Genomic DNA, 22,880 nt, shown 5'->3' on the forward strand with positions numbered 1-22,880 from the left:
GTGCAAAGTACTAGCAACCAGTAACACTCTGTGGGATTGTACTGACTGTACACCTGTATCAATGCAAAGTGTACAATATTTGTATTTTCCCTACTTTTATCGAAAATGTTATTGAAGGAAATAACTCAGTGCTGTTAAAGCTTCAGATATTAGGATTTCCTTGCTTTTGGCAACTCATGCAGAGTCAATGTTAAACACTTCCAGATCAAGCACAGCACATTCCAGATGTAGAATGAAGCTTCCTTAATTTTTTCTTATCCCCAGAAGAGCACAAGTTATTGCATCAGTGCAAATCTTTCCACTTTCCAAACCACTATCTATCCTGGTCAGAACCACGGCCAAGAAAGCTCACCAGCACCTCTACTTCCTCAGGAGGCTAAAGAAATTTGGTTTGTCCCCTTTGACTCTCACCAACTTTTACCGATGCACCATAGAAAGCATCCTATCTGGATGTATCACGGCTTGGTACCGCAACTGCTCTGCCCAGGACCGCAAGAAGCTGCAGAGCGTTGTGGACACAGCCCAGCACATCATGGACACCAGCCTCCCCTCCTTGGACTCTGCCTTTACCTCTCGTTGTCTTGGTGAAGCAGCCAGCATAATCAAAGACCCCACCCACCCAGGACATTCTCTCTTCTCTCCTCTTCCATCGAGTAGAAGATACAGGAGCCTGAGGGCACGTACCACCAGACTTAAGGACAGCTTCTACGCCACTGTGATAAGACTATTGAATGGTTCCCTTATACAATGAGATGGACTATGACCTCACGATCTACCTTGTTGTGACCTTGCACCTTATTGCACTGCACTTTCTCTGGAGCTGTGACACTTTACTCTGTACTGTTATTGTTTTTACCTGTACTACATTAATGCACTCTGTACTAACTCAATGTAACTGCACTGTGTAATGAATTGACCTGTACAATCGGTTTGTAAGATGAGCTTTTCACTGTACCTTGGTACAAGTGACAATAATAAACCAATACCAATACCAGAGCTGTGGAATTTGATTACAAATGATTCACCAATTTTCATGTAGTTAGGCGGTTTGTAGTGGAAATGGGGAGTGGGGAATGCCTCCATGGAAAAGGAGCTTGAAATTGTAGGAAGAGATCATTCAACCAGATGCTCTCTTTCAGTGTGCCCTTATTTCTATTTGAACATTCACTGCATTAATATTATCTCTGCAATCATGTTAGGACTGAGAACTGCAAGCTGTTAGGAGAAAAGGAGCGTTGTGTTGGGACTAAGGACTTAAGAAATTTTGTAACTATCAGATGCTTTACTCTTTCAAACTAATTCTGGTCCACAGTGACCCCACAAGGCCAATTCTCGGCCATACCATCATATGGGATCCAAGTGCTCACACAGATGGAGCAAATAAAGACCTTTTGGGTTTAATGGTATTTACAAATATAACACAACATTTACGTGCAGACTAATGAAATAGGACAGTTAAGTGGCCTGGGGTTACCCCCATTCATTCAACTGGTCATTCAGCTGTAAAGAACTGGAGCTATTTTCTCCAAGCTAGAGGATATGGGACAAAAATAGGTCAAATCGTACTGTATTATTAATGGACAAATGTATATCCACAAGAGGTTGTCTTGTCTACTAATTTCATAAAGACCTTATTCCCTTAAAATGAAATTGAGCAGCTCCTCAGTTAAAACAATGGGCAGTGAAATTTCATACAAATGCAATAACATGGCTGTTTTAAATATCACTGGACTCCCTACAGGAGGAGATCAGCTTTTGTCAAATATAAATCTAAGTCATACATGCAATTTTCTGTAGTTCTTTTTAAGGTCTCTAAAATAAATGTATTTTTATTTTAGGTTGAAGATTTCCAAGATTATTGTGGTTGGGGACCTGTCAGTGGGAAAAACATGTTTAATCAACCGGTGAGTATGGATAGGCTAAAATGGACCCACACCTAGTTATGTAACATAACTAGCTGAAATAAATACTGGCTGAAAATGCATTAGCAGAAGAACTAGCCTAAAGTAGAACAGCTGTTTTAAAAATTCATTTTCAGGATGTGGTTATCACTGGTGGGGCCAGCACTGATTCACCATCCATACATGGCTCCTGGGCCACACAGGGCATTCAAAGTCACTTGCATTGCTGTGGATTTGGTCTCACATTTTGTTCAGACCATTAAGGATGGCAGATTTCTTTCCCTGAAGGACTTTAATGAAGAAGCTGGGTTTTTACAATAATCCTGTAGTTTCATGATCATTCTTAATAATATAGTTGAAAATCAGAAAAACTGCAGACTCTGGAAATCTGAAATAAAATGTTAATTGTATTAATACTCCAAATGTTTTTCCAAAAAAAAAATCTGTACAACTTAATTAACAACTAATTAATTATCCATCTGCTGTGGTGGGACCTTTGCTAATGTTTCTGAATTGCTGGGCTAGTAACAACCACAGCGGCTATGTATTGATAAGGTGATGTGTATTTCATATTTCTTTAATTTCTCTACATTCTCTTCAGTTTCTGCAAGGATGTCTTTGACAAGAATTACAAAGCTACTATCGGAGTGGATTTTGAGATGGAACGGTTTGAAGTACTAGGAGTCCCCTTCAGTTTGCAATTGTACGTATGTGGCTGAACCTGTCAAATGCAGATATTTACAGAATAGACAAAATTTGATATAGAGACATACGAAATAATGCATTTTGGAAAGACGGTTGGAGAGAGGAAATATAATTGTACTATACTGTACTGTCTGGTACTGGAACAGACACACTTGGGGTTATACTTACACCGATCATTGAAGATGATGAGACAAAATTGAAAAGCCTGTTTAAAAAAAGGCATATGGGATTATTGGCCTCATGTAGAGGCATAAAGTACAAAAGCAATGAAGGTAGGCACTGCACAATGGGAAATGAGGGAAAGGGTGTAAAGGCAATTGACCTGGATGATAAGTGATGTTAGATTCCAATGATGTGGAGAAACAAGACAAGGTGTGATTTCTGTCCTTTAGAAGTTTAAGGGAAGATATAATGGAGGTGTTCAAAATTATGAAGGGTTTTGATAAAGCACAGTGGAAGAAATATGTTCACTTACAGGAAAGTCAGTAACCAGAGGGATGTATTACTTGCTAGAGGTAGGACAAGGAGACACACTACCACTTAATGGTTTCCAATCCCAGTGATCAACAGAATGTACCCAGACAGGTTGGATCTGCTTGGATTTCAACCTTCATGCACTCAAATGGAGTCCATTTAATACATTAATTAGCATTCACTCTGTCACCTCCCAGCTTCTGACACCATTCCCACTCCCAGACCTCCTCCATTTGCCTATCACCCCTCTCACTTGGATCCACCTATTGCCTGCCAGCTCTTGCTCCACCCCACCTTTTTATACTGGCTATCTCTCCTCTATCTTTCCATCCAGATGAAGCATCATGACTGTCCATTTCCCTCCATAGATGCTGTCTGACCTGCTGAATTCCTCCAGTGCTTTTTATGTGTTGCTCCAGGTTCCTGTATCTGGAGTATCTTGTCTCCGATTAGTATTCAATAGTCTTTGATCATTATTAGTAATTCCTGATCAATATTTATTGATGCTGATTGATATTTAATGACCCCTGATCAAGAGATAGTGGCCTGTTCATTGGTGCTCAATGACCCATGCTCAGTACAAATTGACCTCTGCTTGATATTCAGTAACCATAAATGAGTATTCAGTAAATCATGACCAATATCACAATTCCTCACTGATTTTCTGTGATCTCTGATTAATAGCAATTGATGACAGATCAATGAACCTTTGATCTATTGACCCTTGACTGGTCTCCAGCTATCAAGCAGGAAATGCCTTGCTTTGAAAGCAAGATTGGGTTCAACTTTAATGAATTTGAGGTTGAGTAGCATGCTGGTAATCTGCATAAAAGGCTTTCAGTTTTTGGACTGGAGCAATCTAGCATCTTCTTTGTAACTAATTGCTAGCAAAAGAAAAAGCAATAATGCAATTCTGGAAATGATCTGAAGTAACAGGGTAGGTCTGATTGCAATAGTGTACAGGAACACGCTTTAAAAACTATATATAATAGATATATGAACCAATACTCCTGTGTAGATTTGGCAAGATATAAGATTCTGGCCCTTTATACTTTAACACTGAGGTGACGGGTATCTACACCACAGATGTACTTTCACGGTTTTAGCTAGCCCCTATCTGGAGGATAAGTTTTTAGTGTACTGGTCTTGTAAGGACCCTGAAAAAAGCCAAAGAGAGACTCTAATTTTGGCAATGAGAGGTCATACTGTCAGGTGAAAGGCAAAGGTAAAATAACAATCTAACAGGTGTTGGAAAGAAAAAAGAAACTTTTTTCCAAGGAGGGTTAAAGGAACAGAACTTACCAGACAGAAATACATATTTTACTTCTTCCCTCCAAAATTGCTCTCAGTTGCTCTGATGGTTGTGGCGTAGCAGCAGTTAGATTGGATGTGCAGTTCCAGTGTTGAACATGGTTGTGAATGTTTGTGCAGAGGTTTCAGTTTAGAGTGAGTTCACCTATTGCCAGAATAGCATTCAAACTGCAGCACATCTAGGCAGAGAGGCACTGACCTGAGGGCAAGGTGTGAAGCTATGGCCCTCATGAAGAACACCATTGTCTGACCTATATCAAGACTGCGGTACTGAATGTTCTGCCCTTTTTCTCACGCAAGCTGGAATTGAAGTGGCTCCATTATGCCTCTTCTTCAGTCCATGCTCTTCCAAGTATTTGCCTCAGGAATGACTGGATGACTCTTTCACTGGGAATATTATTTATATGTGACATGCTTTTGTAGAGCTCTTACTCCTCAGTCAGACCGAGAATGGTGGAACAGTAAAGGTTATTTAGGTATGTGATTAGGGTAAGTGTATTAAGGCCAGGTAGATGTAGATTTGCTAAAGCCTGTCTTACTGTCGCAGGCATACCAGATTTGAAATGAGATAATGTAGCCAAAACTACATTACTGAAGAAATTTAATGGCTTGTGAGGCCCGTTTGACAGAGTACGTGTTGCAGATAAGGTTAGAATGCTAATTCTATGACTTTTGTTCATTGAGTTTTGGTTGGCATAAAGGATTACTGACTTTATCCTAGATTTTGGTGAATTTCAGTTTGTCAAGAAAAGGTATATGGTCAAAATCTAATTAAGAGATGGAACATGCTCCAAGATTGGAATAGTAGCTCCCTTTTCTATGTTCCCAGGGACAATAATACCAGTAGGTTCCTTAAGAGTAATTCATCCTTTATTTTTCATCACTGAACTGCTGTTGACTTGGAGGTACAGATAACAAAAAGAAAGTATAAAGGACGCATGCCAAGTAAGGTAAAGCATGAGCAAGTGGAACGCACATAGGGAGAACAAAGGGGGGAGGGGGAAGATTTGTGCCCAATTCCTTGTTGAGACAGAACCAGATTGATAAAAAAAACATGGAGACTAAGGTGTGAAAACTGCCATAGCAGATCAAATAGTTAGATACAAATAATAGAATTATGATAATACAAAGGTACATTTAGATGCAGGTGAATTTTGCAGTATCTGTTACACTGAAATAAATCTAAACGTCTCTATACATTCTCTAATAGATGGGACACGGCAGGTCAGGAGAGATTCAAGTGTATCGCATCAACGTACTACAGAGGTGCCCAAGGTATATTTTATTTTCAATAGTATCTGATATTGTGAAATGTAGTTTTATCAGATTTGACCTAGGCCAAAAGGTTCACTCAAGAAGCCTATAATGCATGCCTAGAACTGTGCTAAGGGGGTACAGGTTTACTGGTTGCTTCTGCCTTATCTGATGAGATTTTCAGCTGATTTATAAAAGATCCTTTCGCACTATTTGCTGAAGAGAGTGGGATCCCCAAGGGCATCAAAGAAATGTCATTCATCTCATTTTCTGTTGGAACGATACATTTATTGATGTAACATTAGTAGTCATTGGACTTCCAAGTAATCCATTTTATCAGGTACCTTGAGGTATTCCAACACAACTAGAGACTGTACAAATACAAGTATTTTTAGTTGTGACACATAATCTGAGTTTGTGTTTGTATTCAATCAGGGAGCACAGAGAACCCAGCAGACTTAACACTTCCCACAAACCTGAACCTGTGTTTGATGGAGAATGAGTCCCCACCATTCCCCCATCCTCCAACCTGTTGTCTTGTTAGACTTCCCAGCACCCCCATCCCACCCCAGCAAGCCCAACACAGGAGAAGTGAAATCCTCTGCAGAATTTGCAATTGGTGGTGAAGCAGTGATGCTTCCCACTGCTCTCAGGAAAAAGTACCTGACAAAGACCTTGTGACCTCTGAGGCATGCACTTTCCTTTGTCCAATACCTGCTGCTGGTGTCCATTATCCATGATGTTATCAAGCTGGATGAGCAGCCAATCACAAGAAAGAATTCTTACAGGCAGATAAATAGGAAGCAATATTAATGACATTTTTAGCATATTATATGGAGTGAAAGAGACTGGATAATCTAAAAATAATACAATTCCTTGCATTTCATTATATTCATTTAAGGAAATCCAATACACAATTTTTTTTTGACGGGAAGTTTGCTAACAATTGTGGCTTAGTCTACCATTAAAACTCACTTGGGCATTAAGTTATTAAATATATTTTACTTTGGAGTCAGTATATATCTTGCATTCACACTGGTTCAAGTGAGTTTTAGCATGATTGCACAGGAGAGTGCTGCATTGTATCACTGACAGCAACTTTGTGATTTGTGTTAAGTTGTACATACAGTGGCATGCAAAAGTTTGGGCACTTCTGGTCAAAATTTCTTTTACTGTGAATAGCTAAGCGAGTAAATGATGACCTGATTTCCGAAAGGCGCAAAGTTAAAGGTGACACATTCCTTTAATATTTTAAGCAAGGTTACTTTTTTATTTCGATCTTTTACAGTTCCAAAATAACAAAAAAGGAAAAGGGCCCAAAGCAAAAGTTTGGGCACCCTGCATGGTCAGTACTTAGTAACACCCCCTTTGGCAAGTATCACAGCTTGTAAATGCTTTCTGTAGCCAGCTAAGAGTCTTTCAATTCTAGTTTGGGGGATTTTCGCCCATTCTTCCTTGCAAAAGGCTTCTAGTTCTCTGAGATTCTTCGGCCATCTTGCATGCACTGCTCTTTTGAGGTCTATCCACAGATTTTCGATGATGTTTAGGTCAGGGGACTGTGAGGGCCATGGCAAAACCTTCAGCTTGTGCCTCTTGAGGTAGTCCATTGTGGATTTTGAGGTGTGTTTCGGATCGTTATCCAGTTGTAGAAGCCATCCTCTTTTCACCTTTGCCTTTTGTTTTTTTACAGACGGTGTGATGTTTGCTACCAGAATTTGCTGGTACTTAATTGAATTCATTCTTCCCTCCACCAGTGAAATGTTCCCCGTGCCACTGGCTGCAACACAAACCCAAAGCATGATCGATCCACCCCTGTGCTTAACAGTTGGAGAGGTGTTCTTTTTGTGAAATTCTGCACCCTTTTTTCTCCAAACATACCTTTGGTCATTGCGGCCAAAAAGTTCTATTTTAACTTCATCAGTCTACAGGACTAATTTCCAAAATGCATCAGGCTTGTTTAGATGTTCCTTTGCAAACTTCTGACAGTGAATTTTGTGGTGAGGACGCAGGAAAGTTTGGAGAAAAAAGGGCGCAGAATTTCATGAAAAGAACACCTCTCCAACTGTTAAGCACGAGGGTGGATCGATCATGCTTTGGGCTTGTGTTGCAGCCAGTGGCACGGGAAACATTTCGCTGGTAGAGGGAAGAATGAATTCAATTAAATACCAGCAAATTCTGGAAGCAAACATCACACCGTCTGTTTAAAAAAAAGCCAAAGATGAAAAGAGGATGGCTTCTACAACAGGATAACAATCCTAACCACACCACAAAATCCACAATGGACTACCTCAAGAGGCACAAGCTGAAGGTTTTCCCACGGCCCTCACGGTCCCCCCACCTAAACATCATCGAAAATCTGTGGATTGACCTCGAGAAGTGCATGCAAGACGGCCCAAGAATCTCACAGAACTAGAAGCCTTTTGCAAGGAAGAATGGGCAAAAATCCCCCAAACCAGAATTGAAAGACTCTTAGCTGGTTACAGAAAGCATTTACAAGCAGTGATACTTGCCAAAGGGGGTGTTACTAAGTACTGACCATGCAGGGTGCCCAAACTTTTGCTTCGGGCCTTTTGCCTTCTTTGTTATTTTGGAACTGTAAAAGATGGAAATAAAAAAGTAATCTTGCTTAAAATATTAAGGAAATGTGTCATCTTTAACCTTATGCCCTTTGGAAATCAGGTCATCTTTTACTCGCTTAGCTGTTCACAGTAACAGAAATTTTGACTGGGGTGCCCAAACTTTTGCATGCCACTGTACATGAAAAACCTGAAGTAGTTTTCAGCTGCATGGAGCAATAATGGGTAACACCCATCCATTCACTGCCATTGCAATTGAAAAATCAGGGCCAATCACGTGGATGAAAGAGCTGTAGAAGGTTTGTCGACTGGAATGGGTAATGCACATCTGGGAGCTAGGAGGCTGCCTTTCAACAGATTCTGGTACTGATCATTCAACACATCCATAATGCTGTTAAGAGAGTAAGAAAGGGCCAACTTGAAGCAAGGCAGATCACAAAGCAACAGCCCCGTACTAACGTCACACAGAATGCAACAACCTAAACCTAGAAGATGCTTTCCTTTTTGGCCAAGCCTTTGACAGTTCCTGAATCACCAGTGCAGTCCCTAATGGTCTGAACCCAGGCTTGATGTCTGGAGCACCCTAAGTGTGAATACAACATGAAGCCCTATTTGCTCTCGCATCTCCTCAGTTTCTCATACTTCTGCTCTCATCCCACCTCCCTCCAGACATTCCTTTCTCACAGTTTCTCTGTCTCCGCCACATCTGCTGCCAGGTGAGGCTTTCTGTTCCAGGACATCTGAAATGTCCTCTTTCAGGAAGCGTGGCTTCCCTTCTGCTGTGGTTGATGGAGCCCGCTCTCGCATCTCCTCTGTTTCTCATACTTCTGCTCTCATCCTGCCTCCCTCCCGACACCATCTACATCCTATTTGCTCATTCAAGTGGCTGTAGTTTGTTGCTCCTCATCCTACATCGTCCATTACCTAATCTTTGGCCTGTCATCATGTGATCATGGCGGGGAAGGATCAGCAGGTAGATTTAGCAGCCCTAACATGTGAAGATTGCATTAAGGGTGGCATGGTGGTACAGTGGTTAGTGCTGCTGCTTCACCCTCCAGCGCTCTCTGTGTGGAATTTGCATGTTCTCCTTGTGACCGAATGGGTTTCCTCCCACATGCCAAAGATGTGAGGTTAAGAAGGTTAAGATGCCAAAGGTTAAGAAGGCATACAGTGTATTGTCCTTCATCAATCGTGGAATTGAATTTAGGAGCAGAGAGGTAATGTTGCAGCTACATGGGACGCTGGTCAGACCCCACTTGGAGTACTGTGCTCAGTTTTGGTCACCTCACTACAAGAAGGATGTGGAAGCCATAGAAAGGGTGCAGAGGAGATTTACAAGGATACTGCCTGGATTGGGGAGCATGCTTATGAAAATAGGTTGAGTGAACTCGGCCTTTTCTCCTTGGAGCGATGGAGGATGAGGGGGGACCTGATAGAGGTGTATAAGATGATGAGAGGCATTGATCGTGTGGATAGTCAGAGGCTTTTTCCCAGGGCTGAAATGGTTTCCACAAGAGGACACAGGTTTAAGGTGCTGGGGAGTAGGTACAGAGGAGATGTCAGGGGTAAGTTTTTTTTTACTCAGAATGGTGAGTGCATGGAATGGGCTGCCAGCAACGTTGGTGGAGGCGGATACAATAGGGTCTTCTAAGAGATTTTTGGATAGGTACATGGAGCTTAGAAAAATAGAGGGCTATGGGTAAGCCTAGTAATCTCTAAGGTAGGGACATGTTCGGCACAGCTTTGTGAGCCATAGGGCCTGAATTGTGCTGTAGGTTTTCTATGTTCTAAAGTACGCCATGGTGCTATTTTGAAAAAGAGTATTTATCTCTGATGTCCTGGTCTTTATTTTTCTTTGGTTATCCAATCATTAATATATTGATGTTTTTGGGAACTTGCTGTGCACAGGTTGACAGTGGCATTCCTTCCATAAGCAATTACACTTCAAAAGTCCATTCATTGCTGGCTGTAAACCACTTTAAAGCACGAGAGGGACTAAAGAAATGCACATCCTTATTCACAAAAATAGAACATTCAGCACCATCATGTGGTGGGGAAATGATTGACAGCTGTTGGCAATTTATCAGTCTCATCTGGGCTCTTTGTCATGGGGTAGAGAAAATTAAATACTAGTGCTGTCTTTGTTGCTGAGAGCCGGTCATAGAGTTGCATTACCAGGTGCCACCCTGTCAGAGAAGGGGAGTTGGATCTGCCTCCAGTGACCCAGGTTTAATCCTGACCTCTGTTACAGTTGGGTGGAGGTCGCATGTTTTCTCTGCGAACATGTGGGTTTCCTCCAAGTGCTCCAATTTCCCCTCGCAGCCCAAAGGTGTGTAGGTTGGTGAGTTACTTTGTCACAATAAGTTGCCTGTGGTGTGTAGGTCAGTGGTAGACTTTGGGGGTTGTTGATGGGTGTGTGGAGAGAATAGGTTTCAGGGAAAGTTAATAAGGTATTGGGATTGCTTTGAACTTGGCCAAAGTGACTTCTTTGTATGTCATGAGGAAGTTTTAATAATGTGTGAATAACAAGAAGCTGAAGGAATTAAGTCTTTCCAAACAGATAATTCCTGAAATAAAACAGAAACAGCTGGAAATACTCAGCAGGTTAGGCAGCATCTTTGGCAAGAATACAGAGTAACAGATACTCCCAGACCTGGAATTCTGTTTAACTTCACACTTTTGTTTTGCGATTGTATAATTGGTGGTCTTGGGCTGGGAAATAACCTGTGGTAAGGATATGCGTGTCTTGTGGCAGTGAAACAGGGCACAGTTCACTTATACCTTTCTTCTAGAATATAAACTCAGGTATCTGATGCAATTTTAAGTTTTGCTTTTATTTTGTAACTAAGCAATTCTGTAACAGTGATGAGGTTACGATGATGGAGAAGAAAGATGGAGGATTTGTCTCTATTAGAAACATGATGGAAATCTACCAGTTGGAGAGTTAGAAAGTAGGTTCAATTTCTCCTGGATGTGGGTAAGGCATGGTTAAATCTTCAGGCTTTGAACTTAAGGAAAAGAAATTCAGTGTGTTCAAAGGCAAGTTACTGATGCTCCTAGCAAAGACCAAAGTCACCTAAGACTGCAGTCTGGAGCATTCATTTAACAAGGAGCCACCCACACGCCAGTCCTGTGCATTATTGTGAGAAGTGAGGAACACTGCTGCTCAGAACGTATCTGTCAGTCATCTTTGGGACAAGGTGATAAATCAATACCTTCCAGGGATTCCATGGCTGTGTGCTGCAGGGCAATTATCTCTGGTGACCTGGCCCAACATTTATCCTTAAATCAGCCTTCCTTTAAAAAAAATAGTTTATCTGGTCATAGTTAGTTAATGGGCAGAGTTTGGTGTGAGCACATTGACTACCATTTTTTTCTTGCATTACAACAGTGGCTACTTTCCATTGACCATAAAGCTCTTTTGTGTATCCTGAAAGGAATGTGAAAGGTGCAATATAAATGCTAATTATTGTTCTTTTAGTTGGATCATTTTTCTCAGCTAGCTATATTTTCTAACATTTAGTTTTTGCCTTTCAGTTGAATGTATTTAGCTCACTGTTCCATTTCCTGTTAGTTAAAATAACAGTAATAATGCGATCTTTTTTTCAGCAATAATAATCGTGTTTGATGTTACTGACATAGCATCTCTGGATCATGTAAAGTAAGTAGCAAAATGAGGCTTAATGCTGCCATTATGAATAGAAACCTTCAAAACAATCTTTTTGTTTCTGGTATGTTTACTTTCCACTGTTGAATTGTTGGATTTGTGATAACTGCAGCTCCCCAAATTCAGTGATAAGGAATAAGTAATAACAGCGATAAGCTCCACTGTTCTACCCACAAATATACGATCCTTCTGAAGTTCCTAATGAAGATAATGGAACCAAATTTTGTAAGCGATGTCCAGTGTACATTTAGTGCTACAAAGGGGAATAGAATTCCAAATATCCAGCAGCCCAGTAGGCTGTTGTATGGCACAAACAGCTTGGAGCTTCTCCACAGGGAACAAGGTCAAGATTGGTAAAGCTTTAAGACCCCAACATGCTCTTTTAATAATGGAATGGTACAATAATGACTGCACTTCAATAGTACTTCATTTACAATAAAGGGTTCTGGCCCTATGAGAGTCTCTAATCTATGAAAGTTTCTTTCGTTTTTGATGGTGCCCCTCTCAAAAGCCAGGGACAAAAGTGTTAACACCAGGTAAGGGAAGTGAGCAATGAAACATTGCAACTGTAACTTATTTTAACACAACTTTATTAATAAGGCAAGTGTGTACCAGGCAACCAAGTCCCCTCCTATCCTCAACTATGTCTTACAGGTGGCAGCTACACAGGGTTAGGTCCCTTAGGGTATGCTATGTACTGAGAATTCTTCAAATTTGCTAGAAAGAGAACTGAGCATCCGTGAGAGATGGGGTTGAGTTGAGTAGTCCAACATAAGGCAGATTCACTCCCATTGCAAAAGTTTCCTAATTTTTTTGCATCTGCTGTTGTCAACAAGGCAAGAATCTGCTTTTCAAGCACCAGAGTAGTTAGATTGCAAATCTCTTCCACTTCTGCCCAGTGTGTGACAATGAAACCACTTCCTGAGTTGGACACTGTTCCAAAGACGAAAGTGTTTGAAAGGCTACACAAACACCTTCGGTTGGAGTCAGACAGCTCTGTGAGGGGTGGAGTCAGGGGTTGTGGGTTCTGGCCCCACCACACCCTGCTTTCTTGCACTGCCTATCTCATTTGGCGTTGGATTCCTCCTCCATCTGTGGACAGGTGTACATAGAAGGTGTGTGCTTCCCCAAGGTACATCTATCTGCAAAAGTTGCCAATGGCCATTAGTGTTTTCTATACATTTATGGGTATCTGAGTGAGAACGTTTTTATTTTGCATCTGGGTCTGTGCAGATTCTAATGGAGCAAAAGTTGAATAGGGGAGGCCATATTTTAGCTTTTGAAAGTGGCCCAGAAGGTACATTTACTTCAACCAGGTCTTCTAATCTGACATGCATGTTGCATCCTCAATGTTGAAGTAATTCTGAGGCCAAATGCTTAGTTAAAATCTGATGGGAGACAGGACCATGATCCTAGAAGTTCCCAAAGATGTCTACTATGTTTACTGGGGCACAGAAATTGTACCCTGGCACTTCTGTGGTTTGGAGTTGGATTATTTGCCAATGTAGCAATGGGGCTTCCTTTGGTAACTTGTGCATCATCTCTGCAACAACTTTTCATTTCCCCAATACTTTCATTGCTCTTTGCAGCGTCTTGATAAAATACGTGCAACAGGTAAGCAATTTTTGATAGAACTTTGTTTCAGCGTAGAATGTTGATGTTGTGCATAAATAACAAACCTAACAAATGTTTCTATGTATTAAATTAGTGTTCTGAACATAAGATCAGCTTTGGAATTAAAACATTGTGATTTTCTTCTCCATTTTCTCCTGTATCCTCTTAATACATGTTTTTGTACTTTTTTGTCCTTAGACAATGGTTAAAAGATGCTCTCAAAGAAAACGACCCTGCCTCTGTACTGTTGTTTTTAGTTGGGACAAAGAAGGATCTTAGTGTAAGTACCAACCAATTCTAGTAAGCAATTTATGAAAATGTCGAAGGGTTGTTATATTTTAATTCAAACACTGCAACAGTTAAATTTCAAATATTAGGATTTCATGTGCTCCAGAATCACGGGACAAAGGAGAAGCCATTGATGTCAACAAGTTCCAGAGGATAGCTTCAAAAAACATTTCCCTCAACGCCCCTTACTACCTTTTCTACCGCTCTGTTCCACTATTTAATTTATCTGCCTTGATATCCTTAACTAAAACAAATTCTATCTGTCTCAGTCTCTGTTTTAACCCAATGTTTGCAGGCTACAGGGGGATAATTCCACATTTCCATTGCACTTGTAGATCTGTTTTACTCCTTTTTATGTGAAGATATTCCTTCCAGTTTTTGGTCTATACTTTGTTTTCATTAATTTACATTTATGACTGACTGTTTACCTGACTTTATTGATTTAAAACAATTTTTCAGAATTGCTCCTAGGGGTGCACAGGGTCAGGAGAATCAGAAATGCTCACTTTAAATACATCTCCTTCCCTTGGTTCCCCCTCAACACCTCTCTTCACCTTTCCCCCAACTGGGATTCATCCTACATATTGTGTTAGGAAATATTTTGGTGGGTCTCCACTATGGGCAGTTTTATAATAGCAATTTCTATAGACCGCCTGGACCTATTGATCAAGAGATTTTGGTGTAGGGTACGTGCTGTGGATGCCCAGTTCTTGAAATCAGCCAAGCCACTCCTCTACTGTCCAGTGAGTCCAAACACTTGCCAGGCAGCATACCCATGTGGGAGATAAAATCAACTCCTCCTTAGCTGAGAGTGCTACAGCAAACTTCAGGTCTGTTTTGCTTCTACTATTTACGCAGTATATCATTCATTGTTCTGTACAGTCTGCTTCCCAGTACAACCTGATAGAAAAAGATGCTATCAAAATTGCCAAGGAAATGAAAGCTGAATATTGGGCAGTGTCTTCCCTAACAGGTGAGTACAGTTTTATTACATCCTAAATAAACAGTAGCTATAATCAGCACATAATCTGATGTTGGTCATCTCTTTATAGAAGAGAACTATAAAATTCTGAATGAAGAGGTGCCAATAGTAAAGGGCGGACCATTCCCTAGTTTGGACGAAGGGGTGTTCTGAGCTTCTAACGATAATATAATTAGGGAGGTATTAGATCTGCTGGATATTATAATCTCTCCCAATGTTTACATTTAATGGAATTTAAAGTGAGGAGCAGTGTGTAAGAGTCAACTGATTCTAAATATGCTTTTCTATTGCAAAAAAACAAACTGCTAGAGGAACTCAGCAGGTCAGGCAGCATCTGTGGAGAGAAATGGACAGTCGACATTTCCAGATGAAGGGTCTTGACCTGAAATGTTGACTGATCATTTCCATCCACAGATGCTGCCTGACCCAGAGTTCCTCCAGCAGTTTGGGTTTTTTTCGCTCCAGATTCTGTAGTCTTTTGTGTGTCTGCTTTTCTAATGCCAGGTCAAAAGTCTTCCATAGTCACTGATCAGCCGTTCCCATTGAACGGCAGAGCAGGCTCGAGAGGTTGAATGGCCTACACCTATTCCTCCTCTTTATCATCTTTGTGGCAGCTTTAATCTCTCAGTATGACTTTGTTATTTATACATTTATTTAAAAATAACAAGGTTATAGATTTTTATGCTGAAAATAAAAGACTGACAACATTCTGTTGCCATGAGTAGTTTCTCATATTTCAGAATGAACATGGAATAAGATATTGTGTTTTGGGTTCCAACCCTGCTGGGAATGTATTCACCATGTTTTAGATTGAAAACTGGGAAAACTGTAGAGGTAGTGCCATAATTTCAAATTTTGAGAAATGGATTCAAAATTGTAGGGAGATTGTATCAAATATTTCCTTCATGTGTTCCCGGGCATTTGAGTGTCTGCGTGATTGCATGGGTATGTCCAGTGTGTGGTGCGTTGTGGCCTGTGAATGAGGGATTTGGAAGTAACTTGTTTGGTGGCAAAATTGAATTAGTTTGCAAACCCTACCGGAACCTCATCCAGCCCCATATCCTGGCTCTCATTCTACAAATATTGTGCACTCCTTCTCTCACCCTCTACAGTTTGAACAGAGTTGGTATTTTCATCAAAAATTGTATTGCAGAATTCTCTTCATAAATCTCATACCTCTTGGAGTGGTTTTCCATCATCTAACTTTCTCCCAAGCCCTGTGTTGTGTACAATCTTCCCTTCTTAATTCCCTGAAGTTACCTTGCGACAGCAAAAGGACTCGCCAGAATTCTCTGAGTAGGATTTTCCCAAACAGTTATTGAAATTTTAGTGGGAGCTCTGGATGAATCATGAAAACAAGGTTTCCATCGGTTATTGCATTCAATTAGGAGAATTCCCAGTGACTTTAAGTTGTAAAAGTGCAATTTTATTACCCACTCAACAATTCCATTAGGTGGCACTGTTCAACCATTTTTCTGCAAACATTTTAAGCTCCAAATGTCTAATCAGCCCCATGTCTAAAATGGCAGTGACAAAATTCCTGAAGTAAACGGTTTACTTGATCAGAGTTTGTGCTGTCAGCCTTTTAAGCTGAAGTGAGGTGGACCTAATGCTTATCTGTTCCCTTTCAAAGCCAGCATTTTTGTTAAAGAATCTATAATGATTTTGGGATCTTTATAGAATAACAACAGGGTGCTGTACTTTATGGCGCAAGTAATTAGTGATGTGCATCTAAAGTGCATGTCACGTAATATGTCTGAGTGCATTGTGAACACATTTATATTTCTGCAGGCTTTGCTATTTTCCATTCCTGTGGCTCTCCGTGGCTGCACATTATTACCAACTCTACTGGGCATGTGATCTGCATTTGGGTATCTTCCACTTGAACTTCTGAGTAGCTTACAATCTGAGCACCAATTGTGATTAATCTTTCTGTTTCACTCCTGGTCTAAGTGCCAGGCCTTAACCACTGGCATACTGCCACGGTGATTGGATATGTCTCCTGCTCCTCCAAGGCATCAACAAGGCAGCACATTCTTGTGGTGCTGTATTTAGAAGAATGTTACAGCAAGGAACTTTTACAAGCCGTGGCCCTTCTTTTGAAAGCTAACACACTCTCCTTCATTGCCCATAGGAGAAAATGTAAATGAGTTCTTCTTCCGGGTTGCCTCCTTGACCTTTGAAGCCAATGTATTGGCTGAGCTGGAAAAGACTGGCCCAAGGAGGATTGGTGACGTTGTTCGTGAGTATAGCCATTAATTAAGCATGAAGCATTCCTTTTCAATGGTAGATTTTCAGTTCGTATCAGTAGAGATGGCAGGAGCAAGGGATGGACAATAAATGTTGCTCTCCTGTACATAGAACAGTACAGCACAGGGACAGGCTCTTTGGCCCATCATGTCTGTGCCGAATATGATGCCAAATTTAAACTAAATCCCTTCTGCCTGCACATGATCCATATCCCTCCATTCCCTGCATATTCATTTGCCTATCTAAAAGCCTCTTAGACGCCACTGTTGTATCTGCTTCCACCACTATTCTGGCAGCCCGTTCCAGGCACCCACCACTTTGTGTGTAAAACAAAAAACTTGTCCTGCACATCTCCCTTAAGTTTTCCTCCTCTCATCTTAAATTCATGTCCTCTAGTATTTGACATTTCTACCCTGGGAAAAAGACTCTGACTATCTACCCTCTCTATACCTCTCTACTCTATCTAGTAGATAAGAGTTTTATCTAGTAGATAAAACAACCCCAGTTTGATGTACAACAGAAAGCAGTCAATGCAAAGAGATGTTATTTTAAGAGTTGATATTGTTCCCCAAATGATGAATTGCTGATCTTGCGAGATCATTGGACGTGAGACAAGCCATCTAGACTAGAAAATTAAAATGGCAGTCAGTTTCTCGTAATAGAGAAGGAGGCAAGTCAGCCCACTGAGTCTGTGCCAGTACTCAGAGCAATCCCACTGTTATCCCCCATTTCCTCTTGATTTATTCTCTCTCACATGCCCATTGATTCCATCCAATTCTCCTGCCATCCACTACACCAGTAGTGAATTAATGCACCAGCATGTCTTTGGGATGTGCAATGATAATGGAGCATGTAGGGAGAAAGTGTGAACTCCACAAAGACAGCACCAGAGATCAGGATCGAACATTGGTTGCTGGAACTAAATGGCAACAACAGAGCTAACTGCTGCACCACTCTCCAGGGTCATTGGATGTTCTCTGTACCTTGGAGCAGATGGTGGCACTTAACAGAGGGAGAAGCAGATCATCTAATCATGCTATCAACCGGTAAAGTTGGATAGCATGCTGATCATTAAGTCAGGGATAGGGAGATCACACCTATTTTAAAAAGTAAATCCTAGTGAGTGTGGAACCAGCAGGCATCAGTTGGGATTGTTTTTAATTTCACAGCCTGAGCTCTAACTTAGATCTTATTCCTGTTCTAAAATTATATGTACAGGTGACCCACATGTTATGGCAGTTTGGGTAACAAAAGTTTGCTCTTGCAGAGGTTACAAATCACTCCTGAAAATTTTGAGATGCGGAATAAAAATTCGCTCTTATGGAATTTATCTGAAAGAAACAAAAAATGTATACTTTTAACTTCCTAGCAGTAATCAAACAGACACCATTTTCTGTAAATATTGCAACTGCCAGCTGATTTGGCAGTCAGAACATGAGAGTGGCGGGGAGCTTCAGTATGTTCAAGGTAATGGGGCATGATTCACTGGTTTATACCACAAAATTGTATTCCAGTTCCTATGAAGGTGAAAGGAACCAAATTGAACCATTATGCCTAATGTTGCAGCTAGAAAAGCTCAATAACCCACTGAAGGTGGTGCTACCCAAAGTGCCAGCATAATAAAGTGAAGAATAAACCAACACTCTCTCCCTGCAGTCATCATTCACTCAAACCTGTTCATACCTCAAATGGGTCCCGAGGCTTTTGTCTGAGAACAGCGGTGATTCCAGCACTGTTGATGGTATCTCGCGTCAGGACACATGTCTTCATCTTTTTTTGTACTGCCCTACATCACGTGGCCTGATTTGACTCCTTAAAGCATCCGGTCTGGTGTTCAGTGTAGGGCTAATCTGGGTAATATGCCAGGTGGCATTGAGCACACACACCCCAAGTTATCATTTGAGACTTTTTCCCAGGGCGACAATGGCTAACACAAGGGGACATAATTTTAAGGTGATTGGAGGAAGCTATAAGGGGGATGTCAGGGGTAATTTGTTTTGCACAGAGTGGTGGGTGCGTGGAACGCATTGCCTGCAGAGGTTGTGGGAGCAGATATGTTAGGGATATTTAAGAGACTCTTAGACACATGAATGATAGAAAAATAGGGGGTTGTGTGGGACGGAAGGGATTGATAGATTGTAGAGCAGGATAAAATGTCAGCACAACATTGTGGGCCGAAGGGCCTGTACTATGCTGTTACGTTCTATGTTATCACTTCATGTTTGGACAAACCAGACTTCCTTGGCTCTGGGGCAGAGAAAGCCTGTTTAGGGTACAAATTGTAGAGTTTACAAATATCTACTCTGGTACCTTCTAAATTAAATACCTTTGAATTAATTGTTACTATAAACCATACAATAAGAAAAATTGTTTTTCTTTCTTTACAGGCATCAACAATAATGATAAAAACCTATTTAGAAATGGGAAGAAATCTAAGCCTACCTGCTGTCAGTGAGTCGCACTGCCAACATAAGTGGTTACCTGTTGCACTATAATTCCTACTTTAACCAAAGATTTGTCACGCCAACAAAATATTGGCACCAACTGCTCACTGATCACCTTCGTAATAAGAAAACTTATTTAAAAGCTGATGGAAAGTGAGCATCCGGCAGGGAATCCTGCTTGAGAATTTTCCCAAATAATTGCTGTTAAACCACTGCCATTTATGTTAATCCCACATCTCGCTATCTGTGCCAGTGGAAGAAGTAACATTATGATGTTCAATACACACTTTGATGATGACTGGGTTAAAGTTGTTGCTGGAACCAGAAAGAAAACCATTGTAGGTTTTTTTTTGACTCACTCAACTGTTATAATTATCCTTTGACATTACAGGATAGGGATTTATTCCTAGCCACACACATTAAACACATGGCATATGGGCATGGAATTTACTTCTGAAATTTGGTTCCATTGAAGTCAATAGAGTGGAATTTGGGAGTGGATTTCAACATCACTGCCTTGTATGTTTAGCACATACGAATGAGGAAATATTTTTAGTCCACCTCTCTGATCCGAAATTTCAAAAGTAAGGACAATGTCCTGTCACTGTCCTACATTTCTGTAGATTTTCCTGATTTTGTATGTGGGACACAAGTATGGGAAAAACAGTTACTTAATAGCATATGCTCTGGAAGGAAGCCATTTAATTTCCTTTCTATTTACATTAAGGAATGGGAAGTTGGGTGGGTGCCTTGGGGTCTGAGCAGTATCCCACCTGATTTTTTTTTCCCTATAGTTACCACCCCTGTTGATCCAATAGCCTCACGTGCTAGACTAAGATCACTGCCCAAAGTTTGACAGAATGTGAAAACTGGGCAAGACTTCTGGTGACAACAAATGTCCTCTGTATTCCCAGTCTTGCAACTTGAACCAAAGCCACGTGATGCCTGTATGTACACAGCACTGACGTGGGGAGTTATAGAAGCAAAATGCATCCTCTGTTTGTCAAACGTATGACTTGTTAACATCGACAGTCCATTGACTTCTATGGAACCAAATTTCAGATGTAAAATTCCATGCCCATATGCTACTATACCATGTGTTAATTGAACACACACAATGCATTTAGCACATGCAATCAGTGATAAATTTCCACTCCTCTTTGTGTTTACATGTTAGAAAGATGCTGTTGCCACCTCTCGGACATCTTTAACAAGTTTTCCAATACCATAATATGATCCTTAATTCTATTAGCACAATTCCATACAATGCAATTCATAATGTAAATAATTTTGAGATGACTTAACTGTAGGGTTATTGGTAAATAAATACAAGGTACTACTTTTCCCTTTTATATGTTTAAGATAGCCTTTTGCAACACTCACTTACAAATGAAGTTTGAGCTGAAATATAAAGTGAAATTACTCTTTCGTCCACTAAAAGGATATATTTTTTCTTGAGAGTTAAGGTGCTTCGAGTAGTACTTCCTGGTCACCAATGTTATGGGTCCTTTACCCCTTGACAATGACCTAGGATTTCTGGGTCTCTCTCAAGGTACAGAGGGGATGGTTTTGCAGAGTAGAGCAGTCATTTAAAAGAAGTGGCATAGGGATTCATTTCTCATGAGAGCCTTGTCCCCTCGGGAGCTAGAAAATGCCCTGAGTCTAGATCCCCATTGATTGAAGGAGCAGGTTAGGGCAGGCAGCAGCACTGCAGGAAAGACTCTTTTCTTCTCGGAGATCAGCTCTAAGCTTCCTATTTTCTTTTGAATAGTGGTCTCTCTCACTCTCATAATTCTATGAAAAGCAGCACGCCGACTGAAGCAGCATCACCAGTATTTGTTTTGCCACTTTTCTGGAGATATTAATGTACACTTTCTCTCTTTAGTCCATGATTTTTTTTTGCTTTGGCTAACTGTTATTAATTTAATTTTTAATATTTGTTTCCTGAAGGATGCACTGAAACAGAAGCTGGTACTTTGGGCAGTATAAGTTTAAGAGCACCTGAACAGAGGGAGGACATTTCAAGGCAATTCCACCTTGAAGTCTTATGCAGTTTTCACATTCTGTCAAACTTTGGGCAGTGATCTGCAGCTTAACTCTTCCCCCACCCACTTTGGTTCCATAATCCTTAATAGCTTAGCCCAACCAAAAATGACCAATCTTGTCCGATGCAGCCAGATCTTCCAACGTGAGAAATAATTCCTCAGCTAACAGCTGGTTGAGTTTTACAATGCTGTCTGCAAATGAGCGCTGCAGAAATTGAAATGTCCATTAATCTTTGCAACCTGCAAGAGCCTTTAATTAAAATATAAGTTGTGCAGGCTGTGGTTTGCCCATATAAAGCATATAGAATAAATTCATACTCATGGAAAGAACTATTAGTTAAAACAAGTCCAGCAGAGTATTCTTTCAGTATACGTTAATCAGGCTTAACCTGGATTTACTTGTCTTCATGGTTAAACCTGTTCTCTTCAGCTTCCTACCTTTAAACTTTAAAGTTATTGTATCTATGCTATTAGCAGGTCAGTGCTATGGCAATAAATGGTGCAGGGCAGCTCGTGATTAAGTACTTCGATGGATTGTTAGAGGAGGCAGTTTTCATTCAATGTCTAACCCTCCAAGAATGCAGGAAGCATCAGAAAAATATGTGGGTTCCCCCGCATGTTTGCCTCATGTTCCAAAGTATTTCTAATGCCAATGTGACACAGTCTATGTGACTCCCCCCTCCACCACCTTCCCCCCCCTCCCCCCCCCCCCCCCCCACTATACTCCACTTCCCACAAAACTGCATCCTTTTACATCATCTTCCCTCTTCATGTGGCTGGTAGTGAACACTGTTGGTGGTCAGGAGTACCTGGGGTCTGTTCCTCACCATTAGATTGGTGCGAAGAAAGCTTGCTCAATACTTCTTGTACATGAACTACCCACATTGCTTGAAGGAAAAGCTGTGCACAAATTGAACAGCATCATAACTTGATAATACTGTCCTTTAGACTTTTTCCTGCATTTATTACACTACATTTGTCCTTTCTATCTGTGAAGTACTTTGATGCCAATCTACTTTATGTATTTCAATCCATTTCCTTCACCTTCCTTCCAAAATGAGCTCTTCCCAGCTGCAATAGTTCTCTGGGTGACCTGGCCAATGTTCTTCTTCATCCAATATCATTCCTCACCCAAAATGCCTGCAATGATTAACTACACTTAAAATAGTCAAATGCTTTGGGATAACATGATGATGTGCTAAAAAATTTGTTTGCTGATATGGTACCACAAATGTAGTAACAAACTCTAGATAAAATGTTGGAGCAAGGCTCAGAGAGGGATGTGTTGTGAGAAAAGTTAAAGGAAAGTTTGGTTGATCAATATTAATAAATTTATCATTGTAACTTTCATTAAGAAGAAAGTATACCT

The 22,880-nt window shown here is 40.7% G+C and overlaps 1 protein-coding gene across 2 annotated transcripts in view; it reads left to right on the plus strand.

Moving 5' to 3' along the window:
- Positions 1–22,199, plus strand: part of rab34b (RAB34, member RAS oncogene family b) — a 46,794-nt gene extending 24,595 nt beyond the window's left edge. For both annotated transcript variants that reach the window (XM_052035799.1, XM_052035798.1), the window contains exons 4-11: positions 1,839–1,904; positions 2,503–2,604; positions 5,602–5,666; positions 11,831–11,882; positions 13,701–13,782; positions 14,673–14,763; positions 16,907–17,014; positions 19,410–22,199. In XM_052035799.1, coding sequence (XP_051891759.1) covers positions 1,839–1,904; positions 2,503–2,604; positions 5,602–5,666; positions 11,831–11,882; positions 13,701–13,782; positions 14,673–14,763; positions 16,907–17,014; positions 19,410–19,477 — 634 coding nt within the window. In that variant the 3' untranslated portion in view covers positions 19,478–22,199. The remainder of the gene's footprint in view (positions 1–1,838; positions 1,905–2,502; positions 2,605–5,601; positions 5,667–11,830; positions 11,883–13,700; positions 13,783–14,672; positions 14,764–16,906; positions 17,015–19,409) is intronic.
- The last annotated feature ends 681 nt before the right edge of the window (positions 22,200–22,880 follow it).

The sequence above is a fragment of the Pristis pectinata genome, chromosome 21, assembly GCF_009764475.1.
Source record: "Pristis pectinata isolate sPriPec2 chromosome 21, sPriPec2.1.pri, whole genome shotgun sequence".
Classification (NCBI taxonomy): domain Eukaryota; kingdom Metazoa; phylum Chordata; class Chondrichthyes; order Rhinopristiformes; family Pristidae; genus Pristis; species Pristis pectinata.